This window comes from Conger conger, chromosome 15, assembly GCF_963514075.1.
Source record: "Conger conger chromosome 15, fConCon1.1, whole genome shotgun sequence".
Lineage (NCBI taxonomy): Eukaryota > Metazoa > Chordata > Actinopteri > Anguilliformes > Congridae > Conger > Conger conger.
Genome location: NC_083774.1, coordinates 15853057 through 15874618, shown reverse-complemented (window position 1 = coordinate 15874618; position 21562 = coordinate 15853057). Strand labels below are relative to the sequence as shown.

The 21562-nt window shown below is 44.7% G+C and overlaps 1 protein-coding gene across 1 annotated transcript in view; it reads right to left on the bottom strand.

Annotated features, from left to right (window-relative positions):
• The window catches only part of LOC133110992 (fibrillin-1-like), a 56941-nt gene extending 41129 nt beyond the window's left edge, over positions 1-15812 (bottom strand). The window contains exons 1-9 of the mRNA XM_061221119.1: positions 15570-15812; positions 14930-15266; positions 13680-13762; positions 12582-12680; positions 11359-11454; positions 10907-11002; positions 5271-5468; positions 2765-2890; positions 1458-1583 (exon numbers count right to left, since the gene is read on the bottom strand). Coding sequence (XP_061077103.1) covers positions 1458-1583; positions 2765-2890; positions 5271-5468; positions 10907-11002; positions 11359-11454; positions 12582-12680; positions 13680-13762; positions 14930-15096 — 991 coding nt within the window. The 5' untranslated portion in view covers positions 15097-15266; positions 15570-15812. The remainder of the gene's footprint in view (positions 1-1457; positions 1584-2764; positions 2891-5270; positions 5469-10906; positions 11003-11358; positions 11455-12581; positions 12681-13679; positions 13763-14929; positions 15267-15569) is intronic.
• Between the last annotated feature and the right edge of the window lie 5750 nt (positions 15813-21562).

Genomic DNA, 21562 nt, shown 5'->3' with positions numbered 1-21562 from the left:
TGCCAAGAAAACATTCCCCCACACCATTACACCACCACCACCAGCCTGGACTGTAGACCCCCACACCATTACACCACCACCACCAGCTTGGACTGTGGACCCCTACACCATAACACCACCACCACCAGCCTGGACTGTAGACCCCTACACCATTACACCACCACCACCAGCCTGGACTGTAGACCCTTACACCATTACACCACCACCACCAGCCTGGACTGTAGCCCCCCACACCTTTACACCACCACCAGCCTGGACTGTAGACCTCTACACCATTACACCACCGCCACCAGCCTGGACTGTAGACCCTTACACCATAACACCACCACCAGCCTGGACTGTAGACCCCTACACCATTACACCACCACCACCAGCCTGGACTGTAGACCCCTACACCATTACACCACCACCACCAGCCTGGACTGTAGACCCCCTACACCATTATACCACCACCACCAGCCTGGACTGTAGACCCCTACACCGTTACACCACCACCACCAGCCTGGACTGTAGACCCCTACACCATTACACCACCACCACCAGCCTGGACTGTAGACCCCTACACCATTACACCACCACCACCAGCCTGGACTGTAGACCCTTACTCCATTACACCACCACCACCAGCCTGGACTGTAGACCCCTACACCATTACACCATCGCCACCAGCCTGGACAGTAGACACAAGGCATGTTGGGTCCATGGATACATGCTGTTGGCACCAAATTCTGACCCTACCATCTGTATGCCTCAGCAGAAATCGAGATTCATCAGACCAGGCTACATTTTTCCAGTCTTCAACTGTCCAGCTTTGGTGAGCCTGTGCCCACTGCAGCCTCAGCTTTCTGTTCTTGATGGACAGAAATGGAACCCGGAGCCTTCATGTCAGCTTTGGCCAGTCTGACCATTCTCCGTTGACCTCTCTCATCAACAAGGCATTCCCAGAACTGCTGCTCACTGGATGTTTTTTTTTCTTCCATACCAGTAAACTTTAGAGACTGTGTGAAAATCCCAGGGGATCAGCAGTTACAGAAATACTCAAACAATCGTGCCACGGTCGAAATCACCGAGATTGCATTTTTGTGAGCCACATTTCGGTTGATGTGATGTGAGCACTTGACCCGTATCTGCGTGATTTTATGCATTGCACTGCCGCCACATGATTGGCTGATTAGATAACAAAATGAATAAGTAGGTGAACAGGTGTTCCTATTAAAAAGTTCAATGAGTGTATGTTTTCCAACTATTTGGCCTTTTAAGGACAATAACAATTACAGTGTCATACTGTCCATAATTACTGCAGAAATCTATTATAATTTTTTCTATTATTTTTAAATAATACTTTTTTACAATGTCGGCAGTACACTTTAGCATTTTTTGATAATTCCTTGAAATGTGAACTTTTACAATGACACGTTTTCTTTAAAGGGCCACTCGTACGCATCCTATACCAGTACCTATGCATCTGGAACCATCGGCAGGAGTGAAGTACCCGTGGGGACACTTGCAGAAGTAACTCCCGGCAGTATTGGCACACTCGCCCACAAGACAGACCCCTGGGACGGTAGTGCACTCATCCACATCTGCAGGAACACAGAGAGGAGGGGCATGTGTGGTTAATGTGCTTTCCTGACACAAAATGGAGGAAGGTACTGCTTAGAGAACAGTGGTTTCCAGACTTCACCCGACCACCATTATGACAGGTACAGACAGTGTGGTCCATAATATTTGAGGCAAAGACATGTTTTTTCTGTGGTTTCTCCATAGTGAAACCAAAGTGTAAACATTATATTTGTGTATAAAGCTGAGAATTGTCACTTTAAGCACATGTGAATCATTTGATTACAAACATAAAATTGTTGAGTAGAAAGCCAATTTAAGAAAAAAAAGAAAATAATTTCCAACAGGATTATTATTTCCAGGAAGTATACTAATGACATATTTAGCAGAAACAGTACTCACCACCGCAATTTTGTAAGAAATCAAACATTAGCTGAACATCAGCAGGAGTAAACTTCTTGTTAGCCAAATTTGAAAATCTTGAAGGAATAGAATTTTTCTCAGAATCAAATTATTATTCCTGGGCTTCATGCGGTAGATAATTTACCCTATAAATGATGACCACAAACACATCTTTCACCATTTTCGCAAATCAAATCAGAGCTGCAGTTAGTCTGGAATCGATCACAAGACTTCACAAATAAGCCAGTGTGTTTTATTTTAATAACAAAGTGAAAAAGGCCTTTCATTTGATGTGGAAATGCTGACCTGAGATTTATTTTACAAGGCAAGCTGTTCTTATAATAATAACTCCCAATTTTCAGTACATTTAAATATAAAACCAAACCATGCATCTTTGCCAGCACTGCTCTACAGCCTTCCATGGCTTCTGTTCTCAGAATATAGGAAACGTTCAGATGGACAGACGCAGAGATGCAAATGCCACAGATAACAAATGTACATGCATGTTGTGATTTCATGTTGTGGGTATGATGGATGTGATCCCTATGTCCATTCTTCATGGAAAAACCCACAAACGTGTGATTTAGGCCATTTCATTTTCACTTGCTTTTCATAGAGACAGGGTCAGCCTCAGTTTTACCGGAGTTCATTCGGCCTGCTTTGACCCCAGGACCAGGCCTTGCTAAGAACCAGGTCTGGTTAAACTAGACTTAGCCCTCATCTCAAACTCTGGTTTTAACTGTGTGGAGAGGAAAGCCTAATTCATCATCATCATCATCATCATCATTATTATTATTATTACCTTCACATTTCTGAGTGAGCTCGCTGAAGCGGTGTCCTGCGGGGCACTTGCACTCGAAGGAGCCGACCGTGTTGACGCAGTTCCCTCCCCGACATAGTCCTGGAACAGCCTGGCACTCATCCACATCTGCCAGCATTTAAACACAAACAAGGTCACACAAAATGACCTTGTAGTTTTGCAAAATTCATCCGTAAGGTAATTGTTCAGGGAGAGAGTCACCACTGCGGTAAAGGCAGACTTCAGTAAAGCTGAGGCGATACCCAGGTATTCGCGACAGCTGTGGAAAGCGAGCCAAAATCACATTTCACAGTAAACATGAGGCCATGGCGAGAGGCTGGTTCGGGCAGTGTTATGCTTGGACTCACTGTTACTTTCACGGGAGCTGAGGTTTTCCTCCAGCTGCTGTGGACTGGAGGCGCTGAGGTCTTTTTACCTTCTGCTGCTCATACATCAGCACCTCAGAGCCATAACAGCCCCCCCCCCCACCCCCGAACCCCAACCCCACTGTTTTTAAGTGTTAGAGAGGCGATGATGGTGATTAATGACCGATCCGATGTCATTGGTATTAGATGTATGACCCCCGTGTCACCCCTCTGAATGCACAGAATAAAGCCGGGAAGCACGTGTGTGTGCGCGTGTGTGTGTGCGTGTGTGTGCGTGTGTGTGTGTGTGTGTGGATGTATGTATGTGTGTGTGTATTTGTTGGCGTGTGTGTGTGTGTGTGTGTGTGTGTATGTGTGTGTGTGCGCGCACATGTGCGTGTGTGTGCATGTGTGTGCGTGTGTGCGTGTGTGTATGTGTGTGTGTGTGTGTGTGTGTGCGTGTGTGCGTGTGTGTGTGTGATTGTGTGTGTGTATGTGTGTGTGTGTGTGTGTGTGTGTGTGTGTGTATGGGTGCGTGTGTGTGTGTGTGTGCGTGTATGCGTGCGTGCGTGTGTGTGTGTGCGTGTATGCGTGCGTGCGTGCGTGTGTGTGTGTGTGTGTGTGTGTATGTATGTGTGTGTATTTGTGTGCGTGTGTGTGTGTGTGTGTATGTGTGTGTGTGGGCGGATGAGTGGGGTTTTCAGACATATGGCCTGCAGAGTGTCCTAAATATGTCAATTGCCACAGAGGAAAGAAGATATGGGCCAAGCATCGGAGCCATATGCACAAAGCAGTATTTCACAGACACGCTCAGCCCCGCCCCTGCCCCCTGTGCAAGGCCTTTTGTGTCCTGGCCACAAGTGGGAGGAGGTAAGAGGTCAGACATGTCCAGAACTTTCCATCATCTCCACATCTTCGGGGGAGAGGACAGTGGCCTGTAGCGTAGTGGTTAAGGTACATGACTGGGACCCGCAAGGTCGGTGGTTCAATCCCCGGTGTAGCCACAATAAGATCCGCACAGCCGTTGGGCCCTTGAGCAAGGCCCTTAACCCTGCATTGCTCCAGGGGAGGATTGTCTCCTGCTTAGTCTAATCAACTGTACGTCATTCTGGATAAGAGCGTCTGCCAAATGCCATTAATGTAAATGTAATGTCTCACTGTGCCCCACACCCACGCTGGACACATAACTGAACATAATCCTGACCGATAACAATGGTCTCACATGCTGACAAATAACACACATCTGTACCACATTACACAGATCTAAAATGTATAAATGAGACTTTTCTGGGCTTATGTAGGTCAGACATTTTCACGCCTGCTCACACCTGTGTCCACAATACCCAGAGGCACATTTGCATGCTAATGAAAAACATATGTAAAAATATAAATAAAAAATAAAAAAAGAATATAATACCATGCAAGCTACAAATATTTTGACTTTTTCAACAAAAGGAGTGCTGCTTAAAATAAGAGTCACACAGTAAAACAGTAAACATTTATTGAAAATTCTATATTTCCAAGAGATAATGAACAATAACTTATATGGTCTTAGCCTGTGGCCACATATTATAAAGTTAAGGTTAATGCTCTTGTGTTGTGCTGTGTAGTGTCATTAGCAGGGCTAAATGAGGGTGGAAGTTGGTTGGTAAAAGTTTTAGTTTTAATAGTTTAATAGAATTCATAATTTTACCTCTAAGATTGTTTGGTGACACTTCAATTAAACCCCTCACCGTGAAGTGGACATATACAGATGACATCATGGCTGTCACAAGATGGCATACCATACATACCACATACAACTGTCATTCTTTCATCTTTCCTTCTAGATTTACAGATAGAATTATGACAGTTATGTGTATGACAGGGTTATGTCCACCTCATGGTGAGGGGCTCAAGTAAAATATTACAGATTATTTTGTTTTAATTTAATAGTATTGCCCTTGTTTGCAGAACTCCCATCAAGTAATTTTTTCTTGGAATTTTTCTGCTATTTGTTATTTTTCTATATGCAATTTACTCATATAATTGTGTCTTATCTAAGTAGCATTTCGTGTTGACGCTGGGGGTAACAGAGACCAGGTCACGGTGGTTAGCACCGTCCTGCATTGACCTCCGCGCCGGGCGCGTGACGGGTACTGTACCTTGACAGGCTCCCGTTCGGTGGTTGGGGATGAAACCACGGCGACAGGGCCGGGGTTGGGTGGGGCATATCTCGCAGGGGTGGCCCCAGGCTTTCCCCACAGTGGCACAGCACAGAGCCTTGGTGCACACGATGCCCGTCAGCTGGCCCTGGCACATCTGGTTACTAACGGAGGCGAAGCACGGCCCAGTCCGGTAATCTGTCGACAAATGGTAAATGGTAAATGGTTGGCATTTATATAGCGCCTTTATCCAAAGCGCTGTACAATTGATGCTTCTCATTCACCCATTCATACACACACTCACACACTGACGCCGATTGGCTGCCATGCAAGGCACCGACCAGCTCGTCAGGAGCATTTGGGGGTTAGGTGTCTTGCTCAGGGACACTTCGACACAGCCCGGGTGGGGAATCGAACTGGCAACCCTCCGACTGCCAGACTTACTGCCTGAGCCATGCCGACCCCACAGCAGCGTAGCGGCAGTGAGAGACACGCATCACAGCAGCAGCAGCACACAGTAAAGTCTACATACAATACATACTGCCTGTCTGTTATAAACGGTACTGTTAGTGGTAATGTTTTGTTTTTTTGCTTACCAATACTTAAAAAATATGACATGATATTTTTCTGTTTATTTTCTTGGCAGATCCAAAATTCAATTTAATCAATAACGAATATTCAGAACAATATTCAGAACATCAAATTGTTCTTTGGCAAGTTTTCTTAGAGATCAGACTAATAGCAGTTGTCAAGCAGATACAAGCTGTTGTGAAAACAGTAATGATTCATCCCTCCCCCTGCACCAAATAAATTATGGAAAATTATTAAAATGTGTACAAATTCACAACATTAAGAATACAAAACCCTCACTTCATCTGAGCTTAACTACGCCCTATTTCTTCCAGCTGAAAGTCCAAATTCGCAAACCAGTTCCACTTTTTAAACAGGCCAAAAGAGTAAAAAATAAAAATAAAAAGAACAGGGTAGTGCTGTTCCCAATCTGAAATATTTTAACTGAAATAACCACACATTACAAGCGTGGTGTGCAGGAGAGCAACTCTGAAGACACAACACATCAAACCTTGAAGTGGATGGGCTACAGCAGCAGAAGACCAATAAGTCTAAAACAATGAGTCTAATAAATACCTAATGAAGTGGTCAATGGGTGTAACTGGATCACCCTTACACTGTAAGTACATGCAAGTACATGTTGGGGGAGCCCTGAACTTGCTGGAGAATAAACGCAAATCCCAGGTTTGGAAACAGCCTCAATCAAGAGATGCGCACTGGATACAGATGAAAACAAAATGAACACAAACTCTGAGCACAAGCTTTTCTGATGATGAAGGCTTTGGGAAGATCAAAGCAAATGGCATAGATGAGACAAATGGTTTCTCTCATTTCAAGATAATTTATTTCAAAACAAAAACAAGGATGAAAAGATTTGGGGAAATATTAACAGTGGGGGTAATGCCGATCAATAAGATAACACGCAAGCGACCGCGTGTTTCTAGGAAACCGCACGCGTCACTGACCGTTACCGCAAATATGGAAGTCTCACACCGTGAGGTAACAGCTGCGTCCTTCCAGCGCGCAGCTCCGAACACCAGTGAGGGATACGCCCGCTTCTCCAAGCATCTGGAAGCAATCTGGCACGCACGGCTTCACAGGCGGATAAGCAATCGGCCACAGCGTCCCACATCCACAGGGCACGGAGAACGCGCAGTACCCAGTCTTTTTCACTGGATATATGCGCGCTGTACGTAATCGCACGGTCCACTTCCGCCTCATCAGTGCGACAAGTGGTAAGGTCGAAGAAACCGAAGCACGATTTCTTTGGAATGTCGCTACGACTGTTAACCGTTAATTATTTATTAACCGCTTTAATTCCACATTTGGCTGATGCCCAGGTTTGTTTGTTTTTTAAATAAAGAACGCGTACTCCAGTAAAGTTGTTCACACCGCAATTAATCACATTCCCTCTGTTCATTCACCTTACACTAGCACAGATGGTGGTGTCGCTCAGTGTCACTTCAGCAGTGTTCCACACAGTGGGTTTGTCAACATCTCGGTGCATAAGAGCAACTCCCCAAGTCTCAGAGCGGCCCGTTTGACTGCCTGTGGCAGCAGTGCTGGACCTGTAACACAGCCCAGTGAGACTGAGCAGCTCCAGAACCAGGAAGCAGATCACACCTCGAAGAACCACTTTCCCAATCAACAGAATGGGACAGCATAGAAGACTGGAACTTCAAAACCCAGAAACTCTGAAACTATTACATTATGAGCAGGCTCTATTTGGCATTCTGTACCAAACAGCTCTTCGATCATATCTCATATTAAATATTAAACTCCATAGCAAATAAAATATTTGCTGGCTGAATGCTCTTCACATATAATTTACGCAATCTTCTGTCCCCTGACTAGGTAAGCAGAGTTAACTTTTCCAAGAAATAGCTATAATCTGTTTAATAATTAAAAGCAGAGTAAGGGTAAGGGTGTTTTAAGCACGCTCAATGCACAGGCGGACAAACGAGACACGAACACTGGAATGAAAATCACTGCTATCAGGGTGTCTGGCAACACTAGCAAAAGGACACAGTGAATCCTGCTCCCAGTAATTTTGCTTTCAACAAAACGTTTTTTTTACAAAAGCACTGATGTTAGCTCTGTGATCTCCAATACGAAAGCGCAGAGACATATCTTAGGAGTGCCTCCTAAACAACAGCAATAAACGAGCGGCTCAAATGTCCAATGACAGTCTTAGTGTAGATCACCCGCAGATGATAAAACGGATCCGGGCCTTGATGTGCCTTGGGTGCAGTACAGTTGTTTAGCAAACTCTTCCATTCTGTTAAAACCTCTAAGCCTGAGCCAGCTTCTAATGAATGTCCTCTGTGTATAGGGTTAGCTTTTACTCATGCCAACTAGAGATGAAGCCTAAGTGGGTACTGTCAAACACGTTGCTATTGTACTGAACGGATAAGCCACCAAGCAGCATGTATCAGCAATATTTCAAGCAATTTCACACTTGACAGTAAGAGCAAAGCCAGGTTGGGGGGGGGGGGGGAGCAGGCGGGAGGTTAGCAACAGAAACATACAACTGATGAAGTCATTTTGTTATGATAAATCATGAATTCAAATTTATTAAGTGTTCATGCATGCATGAATGTTTCCCACAAGAAATGCTTCGAGGTCCATTCAAAGTTCAATGTGAAACAAATGTTGAATGATAAGCTTAGATAAGTTTAGAAGAAGAAAAAGAAAACAAGCTGCCATGCCCAGCTGACAATTTTAGGTTCTGAGAACATTTGTGTAACTGGGGAACATTCTGTGAGCAACATTCTAAAAATGTGAAGGAAAATGTTCTTAAATCACCTTTCCAGAACGTTGCAGGAACATTATCTGTGGAACGTTATGTGAGCAACATTCTAAAAACATGCTCAAGCAAAACATTCTTACATCACACATTTCTAGAATGTTCCAGGAATGTTATTTGTGAAACCTTCTTAGAACCTATATAAAACGTTACTGAATGTTCTTAAATCACGTTTCCAGAATGTTGCAGGAACATTATCCGTGGAAAGTTATGTGAGCAACATTCTAAAAACATGCCCAAGCAAAACATTCTTACATCACATGTTTCTAGAATGTCCCAGAAATGTTATTACAGTGAAACCTTCTTAGAACTTATAGACGTTATAAACGTTACTGAATGTTCTCAGAATGTTCACTGGGTGCATGCTAGGTGGAACTACTGTAGAGTCAAACTATCTTTCTTGCAAAAGTGGAGACCAGCAAACAGACATTGAGTGGAGACGAAACCGTGCTACATACAGTAGCAGAACTGTGAGATTTGTCCACAAGGTTACTCAAAACTCAAGGTTACTTTCCAAACCCCTTGGACTAAACATGCAAGTATTTTTAACTCTAATAATGACACCTTGATCGTTACTGTAGATTAGGCTGGAGGAACTCCAACAAGAAGCTCTAGTTAATAAACTGGCTTATCTCTGGTCTTCACATAAAAAGCTATTTTTTAACAGCGAGAGGGACTAGAGCTTTGAGAACAGAGGAGGATTGGCAACAATTATGAGAATGATCTATTATCCCACGTACAAACTATTCAGCCTTCACTTCCAGCACATCTGCATCCAATAGTATTAAGGACAGATGAGTCAAGATGGATAATCCATGTCAAACTCCAGAATGGCCCAAAATGAGGGAAAAAATAGACAAACATGCAGGCACGCACATGCACACACGCAAAGAAGCATGCAAACAGGCATGCAAACAGGCATGCAAACAAGCATGCAAACAGGCATCCGGACGCAGACGTGAACACAGAAAGGGTATTCGTGCATGTACACGTTTTCTGTCCATTATTAAATTATTTCCAGTGCACAGGCATTGATAATCATCTGACACAAATTAAACAGTCATCTCAAGGGAACAACTTCACGCATCAAGCCAAAATAATTGATATAAGAACATAAAACACGAGATCAAAGATGTATAACTGCATAGAACATACTGCCCAAACCTATATCCCTGCCTTTCAACAACAGTCTCTCCTCTAGATGAGATGGCTGTTTAAATATGAAGCGTGTGTGCATGTGTGTGTGTGTGTGTGTGTGTGTGTTTTGCAGTGTGTTATTGCCGGGGCTCATGGAGATGTGGGTGTGGCACAGACTCATTGGAGCAGACCAGAGCAAGGAAGGCCAAGAACCCTGTCCTGTCCCACTACTCGCATTTAGTTTGATTCCCACAAACGGGAATTGGGGAAAGCCCCGCAGCAGCAGGGATGGGGCTTCTGGAAGTCGGGTTCCAGAAAGGAAGCCCAAGAGAATACGTCAAAGGGTGTCACCGTGAGACCACTCGAGCACACAGCCATAATTACTGATTGGAAGAAGGGACTCCCAACCCAACACCAGCTGAATGCTGGGACAGCTTCAGAACTTCAGTTGAAATGCTCCATCACGGTAGTTTATTTATGTGAACCTAAATCAAAGTTCTGCAGGATACACATGACACAGTCTCGCACCATTCCGGAAACTTAAAAGCAGTCATTTCTAGGAAGCAATGCTTTGCAAATGTCTGGTTTAAATGTTCCAACGAGTACTTAACTGCTTCTGAAACTCTGGTATTACAGTCATTGAGACATTCCTTCCTTTTCTTCTTTTTTTAATGTGAGCGAACAGACCGGCTTTCAGGTGCACTCTCAGAAATAAAGTTAAGAAAAGTGTAGTTAGATATTGTATTATAATATAATATAAAGATCATAATAGCACTTATATATAGTTATTGTTATACTTGGGTATTCTAGCTGCCAACCATGGTATGCTAGTTGGTAAGTTGATGTGCTCTTCAAGGGTTCCAATTGTATCTGGATGGTCAGGCTAGGACTCTGAACCATACTGTCGTCTAGGGTCCTCTTCACACTTGTTCCCGTATTCGATCTGCACTTCGTTGTACGCCGCTCTGGATAAGAGCATCTGCTAAATGCTTTGTAATGTAATGTAATGGAAGGTAAGCACAATTGGTACTAATATCACAACCTGCTTGTCCTCATTTGTATGTAAATCCATTGGTAGGATGTATTTCTGTTTGTCTGAATGAAGCTTGGAGACGGAGCCTACCTCTCTCACACTGGCCTCCAGTGAAGCCGTAGGTGCAGGCACAGCGGTTAGGGGCGATGCAGCGCCCCCCGTTCAAACAGCCCATTTCACACACCGCTGCAAGAGAAAAAACATCCAAACACCACTGTCAGACCAAACCCCACGTCACTGAGCAGTAGATGTGTTAATATAAAAAACCCAGATCACAAATGTGCTGAATCAAGCAATTCACGGATCACTAAGCATGCTAAAATAATCAAGCAATCAAGGGTTTTGGCTGATCCCAGGTCAGCTGAAAGTGTGTGAGAGGTAAAATCTCAGGTTTTGGCTGATCCCAGGTCAGCTGAAGTAGTGTTTGTGGTAAAATCTCAGGTTTAGACTGATCCCAGGTCAGCTGAAGTGATGTTTGTGGTAAAATGTCAGGTTTTGCCTGATCCCAGGTCAGCTGATAAGAGTGTGTGAGAGGCACTCACGCTGGCCGCAGTTTGCCCCACTGAAGCCATTCTGACACTGGCAGCGGTCATCCACACAGCTGCCCTCATTCATGCAGCGAGCACTACAGTGCTGGACTGCAGGGCAGGGAGGGAGGGAGGGAGGGAGAGGAGGAGAGAGGGATAGAGGAGAGAGAGGGAGAGAGAGGAAGATGACAGAGAGAGGTCAAAGTGCAGGTGATGAAAAGAAAAAATAAATGGAGAGGAAGAAGGTGCAGCAGAGGGAGAGAGAGAGAAAGAGAGGGACAGGGTGCAGAATAGGGAGAGAGAGAATACAAAAATACTTAACACATTAAAACATGATCATACACAAACAAATAAATGCTAAATAAAAAAATGGTCTCCTGTAGAACATGTGTGAAGGCTTGCATGAGTGCGTCTGTACATTTATGTGCGTCAGTCTGACATTTGTACTTTGGCACAGATCGCATTTCAAAGGTATGGGGGGAGGGGGGGCGTAATGGTCCCTTAAAAGGTGAGGGGGACATGCCCCCCAATCTCCACCAATAAAAGGCTGTGTCGTCTAATCCAATATTCCTTTCACTCCGTTTCAGACACAAACCGCAGGTCTCTACATCACAACTTTGTAGTGATGCCAGCTGTTGGCCATATTGCATTGAGATTACTCGCAGTCGCAGGCCAGCTTGGACCCCTGACAAGCTCACATTAAAAGCAGCAACATTTTACTCAATGCAGACAGAGCAGTATGTGCTGCTACATCTGTTCATTATATTCAGTATATTTAATACAACCCAAGATTACATTTTCACATTACTATACTTCATTCAGCTGATATGAAGCAATCTGGTTGTCCTTTAAAAAGACCCAACAAAGTGTGACCGGGTTCAGGGCTGTTTATGCAGTATCCAAGAACAACAGGCAGAATTTCTTTTTTTTGCGAGCGACAGGAAATGACATCACCCGACAAGCAGAGGGGGACCTTCAGCAGCAGCTGCTCTCAGCGTAGCTGTCCTGAGACGGAGAGCGCGCTGCCGTCTGAAGCAACACCAGCGTCCCCAGCGTAACGCCACAGAGCCCGGTTCGGCCCGCTCGGACATACGGACGCCGCAATGATTCAGCTCTTTTGACGTTTTTAAAACACAGATGCGATTCCGCGAAACCTCAGGCATCAAGCAAACGACACCGTCGGGGGGGAAAGCGGGAGCAGTCCGATGCCGCGGCGAGCCGTTCTCACGGTAACCTACCTGACATCGAACCGCAGGACGGCGCGGTCTGGCCGTTGGGGCAGGTGCACAAATTGGGTCTGGAACAAAACCCATCCCCGCAGGAGCTGCGACAGATCGCTGGGGGAGAAAACAGCAACCGATCAGGTCTCTGACTGTGAGCGAGGGGAGGGGGGAAAGCCAGGTCTCTGACTGTGAGTGAGGGGAGGGGGGAAAGCCAGGTCTCTGACTGTGAGTGAGGGGAGGGGGGAAAGCCAGGTCTCTGACTGTGAGTGAGGGGAGGGGGGGAACAACGCCAGGTTGTAATGAGGTTGAACCCCAAAGGACAATGTCACGTGAGCACTGTAGTACAGTATGTTACATTCATTCAGCAGATGGCTGTACCCAGAGAGACTCCAGATGAGCAGGGAACTATCGTAAACGATAAAAGGGCAGAAACAGCTGCAGAAAAACGTCCAATCGCGAGGGAGCCAAGCGAGAGAAATAATCCAGCTGGAATTAGCATTTAATAATAATAATAATATATCAAATTTATTATTGGCTTTTCATTGAATGAACCAGCTGAAAGCGCTAGGTCTAATGGAGTCTGCGATCTTACGTTCTCTGTTTATACTGATCATTAGCAGCCTTGTCAAACACAAGTTTTCACTCACAGAACACCACAGAGGCCTGTAGTATCTATGATTGCAGAAAACAACACTGAACAGCAATATTCGCAAGCAGCCATTAAAAACAGAGTATTCCTGAGCTAGTGTACCATTGCAGAAGCAGTATTGACCTACAGTACTCCTGAACTACCATCAGAAAAGTGTTTATTTTCCCTTGTTTTTATCTTATTTCAGCGCCAGCACACATTAACTCTGGTCGGTGTGGGTGTGTCCCTAATGCCCCAATATTGAACTTTTACATTTTTTTGTAATTAATCACTCTTCAAGACAAAAGCATGGCATAACTGAATAAAAACTTCTACTCTCTCACTCCAAGACTTTGGATTTAAAGTCTAAACCAAAAAAATAGTTTCTCATAAAGTGTCAAATTAGATCATTTCTGCCGTTCTGGGCCAGGGGCGATAGCTGAAAACTGTGGTTGGAGGGTGGCTGACACTGGTATGCGACTCACGGACGATGCACTGGTTCCCTCCAGGAAGGGTCTTCCATCCAGGGCAGCAGTAGGCACTGAAGCGGGATCCACACACATTGGGCCTGGACCACAAAGGGAATAAGATCAAGACTGAAGAGGTGGAGGCTGTCCAACAAAGAGTGTCATAATAAGAGCAGGGGAGGGGGGCATTATGCAGAGGTTCACAAAGTAAAAGTCCTGGAGAACGAATCGGTGAAATCAGATGGCTGAGTTCTTGGGTTTAAGAAACACATGGCAGGACTTTTACTTTCTAACCCCTGGACTGATCACTCTTACTGTTCAGGAGCAGACTGAACTCTCGCATACAGGAGCTTTCATGAACTGTATATAAGCCATGTTTAAAAGTGTGAAAATGAAATGTATGAAGGAAATTCTCAATCACCACAGACCCCTGTCGCACGTCATAGAAATTAATCTCAAATGAATTTTGATTATTGAGCAGATGTATCTGGCCTTACACAATGTAAGAACGCTGCATGTTCTCATAAGTTCCCATTGGAAATAATAGAACATAGATTTTTATTTAAAAACCCTCAATAACCTATATGCAAATTAATTTATATTATAGATCATATATTCATCATGGCCTAATAGGTGTTCAACTACTGCACAGGCCTTTCGCTTAATGACTGAATTCTGATTAATGCGCAATATCAAATCCAGCATCAATGCCACGGCTAAACGCGGCTGGGAGTCCGTAGAAGGGGGTTTTGAGGCAGAAAGGGACAGCACCACCTGCTGGTACAATTATGAAAAATCACCATGACCAACGGTCTAAAACGGTGGTTCCAAAAAACTTTCCAATCCCCAGACCTGCAAGAGCAAATATTGTCTGTGGTCCGCCCATTCTTAAAAATGCTGTAGCCTACACCTACTGCAATGGATTGCACCATCGTCAATTATTTTTCTTCGTAACGGACCAACAGACTGACAGTCAGAATTCAGATTTAAGTATTTGCATGAACGTATAGGCGTAGACATACGCGATACAATTTAAATTCCCGTTATTTTGAGCGTGTCTTTTGTGAATGGTATGTAAGATTGTAAGCTGAAGCAAGGACAACACAGATCAGGTTTGTCGATGTGCATCTACCTATACAGTATTATGAGGGGAGGGGAGCTATAACAGACATGTGTAGATATCGTCAGAAGAACCCGAAGCAATAATTACAGATAAACGTCTTGAAACGTGTGTAGAGCCACTTAAATGGTGTGAAAGTTAGGCATACCCCTTCAGTACGTCTGGACCTCCGCCTCTCCTCTTAGCTCGGCTCGCTCTCGGCACGACCTGCTCGTCTGTGTCACCGTCTTCGGCGGAGCCGTCCGCAGCAGCGACACACAGCGACAAGACAGCGGCTAGTCCCAGAGCTAAAGTCTGCAGCCTTCCGCGCAACATACTGCTGTTGCTGAGGTTCTCTCCTTTAAGTGTACAAACTGTAGTACTCCACTTTAAAAACTAAACAAAAAAATTAATAATGATAAAGAAGACGAATACGGCGTTTCTAATGAAGTGGTTCTTCTCTTAATCCACCAGACATCTCCGTCCGCCCGCGTTTATGGGCAAAACTGTAAAACAAAAGATGTGCTTTCATTTAAAGAGATGCAGTCCCATATGTCGCAAAAGATGCTCTTCCATAACCTGGGGCTATAGAACAGATGACATGGAGCAACTGAGAGAAAATAACTGCACTCAAAGTCGAGTGGACACATTTACTCTGCAGGTTTTAAGAAATACGTACATTAAATAACTTGTATACATAGCCTATTGTAAATAACGGATGCATAAAATGCATCTATGTGCACATTACATCGTCAAGCAACGAAGATATTCTTTGTGAAATCTAAAATAAAACAAATGAACTGCCGTACCTTCTCTCCAATAGGAGGAAAAGTCTTCAGTCCCGCCCAAGAAAAAATGCTAATGGTTTTTATACAGCTGGTACATTACTGGATAAACAAATTTTAAAATGAAAATAATGGAGATTGAAAACTTCCAGCAGAACAAAACGACGGGAAAATTATTTAAAGTTTACCATATTGAATATTCCACAGAAAATGTGCAGATTGAATTACGATCCCCCACTTTAAATGATATTCAGAGCAGTTTGAAAACTGTACTGGGACGGATCAGATTTTTATCTTCCCCCTGTACTTTCTGTCCAACTCCAAGTTCAACGCTCACCCCCTGTCCTTTCTCTTACTCTCGCGATACGCAGATAGCAAAATGATGCGTTCATTTATTATAATGGGTCAAACAAGAGGAACAGTAGGATACACTTTACAACGGAGTGCTTCGTAAAACGTTTCAAATAATTACGGATGACTGCCAGCCAATTGGCGTTAGGAAAGCAGAACGCACTGGCAGTCTTCAAATGCTGTCATATCGCTCTGATTCATACTAGAGGGACAGGATGGGTTGCAATCATTTGTCTTTTAAATCAGTATTTTGTTTTGAAATATTGTTTATTTGATATCTTGTCAACTAAACTACACTCAACACTACCACACTCTGCTGAAGTTCATGGACATATCCAGTAAGCCATCATGCACCCATGAGACAATCCTCCTATACCAAAAGCTGTGGTACACTTATTACAGCGAACGCATGGCAACTTATTTCATGTACAACAAAAGACTACAGAAACACTTCATTATACAGCCACTCCATTTTTCATGATTGAAGCATTTATCCTGTTCCAAGAGTTTAAATTATTGTGCTACATCAGTGTTCGTCAAATGATGAAAATCACGTTTCTTTGAGACTTCCCCATATAGTTTGTTGTCTTTGGCCCCGTTCAAGACCAATTTTATTTCAATTTGCCTTACCCCACAGCAAAACATGTGCCAATATTTTACAAACTCTGCCAAACCGCTTTAAAAAACCTGGAAAAGTTTCACAAAGCTTGTGCATGTCTCCTATGGGAATTTTGTCATTTCAAAATTTCAGCAACAACAGGAATTAGTGCACTCAATGATAATTTCCACTGAAAATAAACAAGAGCAAAACTTAAGTGATGGACAGTTTATGGAATAGCATTCAGGAGTGTATTATTTACAAATATGCTTTGCAAGTCTTTCAAAATGTAATTGCTTCACGAAACAGCAATATAAGTACATTTTTCTGTGCAAGCAAAGTTTAGCCTTCTTTGGTCGGGGAAACACTCTAAACCGGATCACATCCTGCAGCCCTCACACTAAATTACAAAATTAATCTTTCTCCTATTCTGTTCCTTTCCAAAATTAATCTTTCTCCTTTTCCGTTCCTTTCCAAAATACATCTTTCTCCTATTCTGTTCCTTTCCAAGATTCGTGGAGCACTCTCTCGTCATCCATGGGTCTGGCCTACTCCATTCATTCACATGCCCCCCTCCCACAAGAGCATAATACCTGTTCTACTGCACTCTAGAGGACTAAACCTCTGCAAATATAAGAGACTATGAGACTAAAATATGAGTGAGATTAGGGCTACATCCTAACGGTATGCATTAAATCCCCAGGTAAGAACAATGCAGTAAAGCTCTTGTCTAAGTCTCAGATAGCTCCTAGCACTCCCGCATTCCTGCACTGTCAGATTTGAGCACTGCATGGCAACACAAAGTACTGCACACGTGTGAGCCAAACACCTTACAAAGACTGGCTGCTCGGGAATTTCAAAGCTGTCTCATTCACAGGGCAACAGGGCTTCATCTCAGCTCATCCGTCAATCAAAGACAGCCCGCCAGATTCGCAGAACTCCAACGGAGTCTAATGAAAACACAGCCACCGTGCAAACTCTGCTGAAACTCAGGCTAAACACAGACAGTAGAGCTCGATTCATGCTGGTGAGCTTTGTCACTCCATGAAACTTAGTGCAGAGCCAGGGAAAACAAGGGTGTCTGCAGCTCATCCAGCTGAAAGTCATAGGACTGATAAAAGCAGAGCGCTTCTCCTTAAAACACTCCCTCTGGTCTCGTTATCAATGGACTGGACGAGGTAGTGACCCCCGGAGTGCAGCTCACGGTGGGACGCAGCCAGAGGACAGCCGTTAGCCAGGGAGCCAGGAGGCCGGCGTGGGAACCCTCCACAGAGGGCGGAGCAGTTCTGAAGAGGAAAGGGAAAAGATCAAAGGGACAAGCTGCCTCCCCACTATCTGCAGTCACTGTTTTAATTCCCCATGATTCATAACAGTAAAAATCCCTCTAAACATGTTCGGTAAGCAGCTTCATATTTCATCAGAGCTCAGGATTAGCTGAGCATTTCGGTCTGTTTCTCATCAGGTTTTCTTTGGCCATTTTGAAGTTACCTGGTGGTTCGATCCCCGGTGTAGCCACAATAAGATCTGCACAACCGTTGGGCCCTTGAGCAAGGCCCTTAACCCTGCATTGCTCCAGGGGAGGATTGTCTCCTGCTTAGTCTAGCACTGGGGCTTGGGGTTTATTTAACCAGAGAGAAGATCGCCCCCTACTGGCCCACCAACACTTTCAGCAGCAACTTCCTTCTCTCAGGAGGTCTCCTGTCCAAGTACTAACCAAGCCCACACTTTACATTCATGGCATTTGGCAGACACTCTTATCCAGAGAGACGTAAAGTTGATTAGACTAAGCAGGAGACAATCCTCCCCTGGAGCAATGCAGGGTTAAGGGCCTGACAGCTATGTGGAACGGGGATCGCACCACCGACCTTGCAGGTCCCAGTCACGTGCCTTAACCACTACACTAGAGGCCGCCACATTCAGCGAGAGCAGGGTGCATGATGGTATGGCAGATGGAAAAATGTTGAATTTAGGGTGAGAGATCCCTGCACTTCAAGTATTCGGCAATGTTAGACAGAAATTTTGGATGAAATCAAGTATGACCTGTGCCCAGGATAGACATTGCAAGTCTCCAGGAACAAAGCATGTCATTGTTTTGGACACGGAGCAGGGAGCCAGCAGATCCCATTAGAGACCAGGGAAAGCCTCAGAAACTGGGAAAGCCAGAGAAACTGTGCTGTCACTGACCTCAGTCCAACAATGGGACTTGAATGCTGGATTTAAATCCTCATCTGGAACCAAAGGGAAACAGTGTTGCCATAAGAATTCTAAATGAAGTGTGTGTGTGTGTGTGTGTGTGTGTGTGTGTGTGTGTGTGTGTGTGCGCGTGTGTGTATGCGTGTATGCACATATCCATAAATGCATGCATGCAAGAGAGAACGTGCGTGAGGGAAAGTGTATTTGAATAGAGACATTCTCCTTTGAAATTTACCTCAACTTTGCATACGTTTCCCAATCACCTCAGCCTCAAAGAATACCCCCTGGTTTTGACTCTTTGACTCCCTAACTAAGTCATCAGGCGCGCTGCTCCCATCTGATCTAGTTTTTTGACCCCCAAATCTATCATCTGCTGTCATACTATAACTGTCCTTATTAAGTGCAAAGTACATAAATAAATTTAAAAAACGAATACAAAAGACCGAACCCATTCTTATTGTAAATATGATTCTGTAAGGACCACCATTTACTGAACTGGGTCTCTAATGCAGAGCTCTACAGTTAGACAGATGAGCCTCCAGTTAGAACTGCACCACTGAAAGTCGCACACAGAGCTTTTATTATAAACCGAAATGCACGGTCACAAACGCCTGTGGCAGGACCGCAGCTTTGCCGAGTGCGATGGACAATCACAAGGAACCCTCTCACAAACGGTCGAGCGGACAACCACCCCCTCTACGACCGCAGCGTGCTGAGGGGAGAGCGAATGTGAACTTGGACGCCGGCTGCAACAGGTTTTGGCTCCGCTGCATAGAGGTGCAGTGCAGACAGTGCTGTAACAGTGGAGCTGACCTAGTTTCCCCAACTGGAGAGGAAGAGAGCGAGTGTGTGAATGAGAGAGGCAAACGTTAAGGGACCAGCATAACTCTTCAATGGCATGACTTTGTGGGAAAGACATCGGCTGAGTTAAAGCCTGAACTCTACGTTCGGAACACTCAGAGAGTAGTCAAAGCACCTTTCGCAAAACACTCCCCAAAGCCCCACGCAAATTAAAACATTATGGTACCCCATAAGTGTCAGTTCTTGGCATAACCAGAAGGACAAGAGTTGGGTGGGGTGGGGAATCAACACCGCAGTACTCCAATCAAATATTTCTTCTCCCTTTTGTTTACACTGATCAGAACTGACAAGTCTATTCATCATCGCGTATGGTATAACCTACATGGATATGTTTATAACTGCAGCTGTTACGTTCAACAGCGATGTGTTTGGACTTGGACGTGAAGAGCCAAGTTAATCAACAAAAGCTGGTTGAAATGCATTTACCCAAACGGGACAGCTGGCATTTCTGTCAGAGAAGGCGGTGTCCGGATTCCCCATGGCTTTCTTGCTCCAGTTCAGAAAACATGTGCACTCGTCACAATCAGTAGGAGAGATCCCTGCTGAAAAAAAACAGCTAGGTTTCAAACAGCTGGTAGCCGGTTGACCAGTTCAGACCAGCTCAAGCTGTTTTCGAACTGCTGGTAGCTGGTTGCCAAACACCAGACAAGCTACCAGCACTAGCTGGTTGACCAGTTCATGCCCAGTTAGATCAGCTTTACGACCAGCTTGGCCATGCTGGTTGACCAGCTCATATCCTGCTAGACCAGTTTATGACCAGCTTAATGTCCAAGATGCTCAAGCAAGCCAAACTGGATTTTACAGCAGGGATAGCAATTCAGTTTTCAGAAAGCTTTTTAAATTAGCTTATGCGCCACATTGCCAAATTAAAACTCACAAAAAAACACATTGTGAGTTGGGTGGCGGTCTATAGGGTGACTGACTGGACAACCATTACATGACATTACATTTCCATTAATGGCAGACGCTCTTATCCAGAGTGGCGTACAGTTGATTAGACTAAGCAGGAGACAATCCTCCCCAGGAGCAAGGCAGAGTTAAGGGTTAACCCTGCCTTGCTCAAGGGCCCAACGGCTGTGCGGATCTTATTGTGGCTACACCGGGGATCGAACAACCGACCTTGCGGGTCCCTGTCATTTACCTTAACCACTACGCTACAGGCCGCCCGTGCAAGAATTTCCCTCAAGGGGCTCGGGGATTAAGTCCCAAGGGATTGGTCCACACTATGATCGCATCTCTCAATTTGCCTTCCCACGGTCTGCGAAGTTTCACATTTTCCTAATCTTTATTCTCGACACAATATTGCTACAGCAGAAAATTATGTGTCAGGCTTCACTGACAAATATGGAGATTTAGCCAATTCACCCCCATTAAGACTGACACATCCGGTGTTGGACAGCCGGCGTGTTTCTTCCATGGAGATCTAACGTCATGTAAAATGGCTTCTTCCCTTGGTGGTGGGGATAGAAAAGGCGCATGTCTCCGTTCTGTGAGGTGTGGTCTACATCAGCCTCCAAACAGGAGCCTGTTGTGAACCGTGTTCTCTTGTTCAGAATGAGGTCTCCTGGTGAGATCATGCCGTCGGTCATTGTTGTTCTTGGGGACGGTCCTGGGCGCGGCAGGAATGAGTCAGGGTTCGGCGCCCCCGATACCAGTGCGCCCCACCCTCCCCGGGTGGACTGCCTCCAGATTCCCCCAATATCACTCACCTCCGTCCGAAACATTCAATCATATCTCTTTAAATCCCTCGACGGTAAAAACCTTATTTTCCATGTTACGAAACAAGCCCACAACCGTGGCTCATGACCTAAATCTGACAGCGGATTCTTGCAACAGATGAAGGATGGCGATTGAGTCGCCCTGTGCATCTCTTTGAAACAGCAGGGTCTGAGCCAAAAAACTGTCCTCCTTGCACCAGGGAGATGGGAACAGGAACAGTTTCTTGGGTCGACCACTGATGATAATTTCACTTTAAACGTTTGCCCATTTCACTTGTATTGCCCTAATGTTTTTT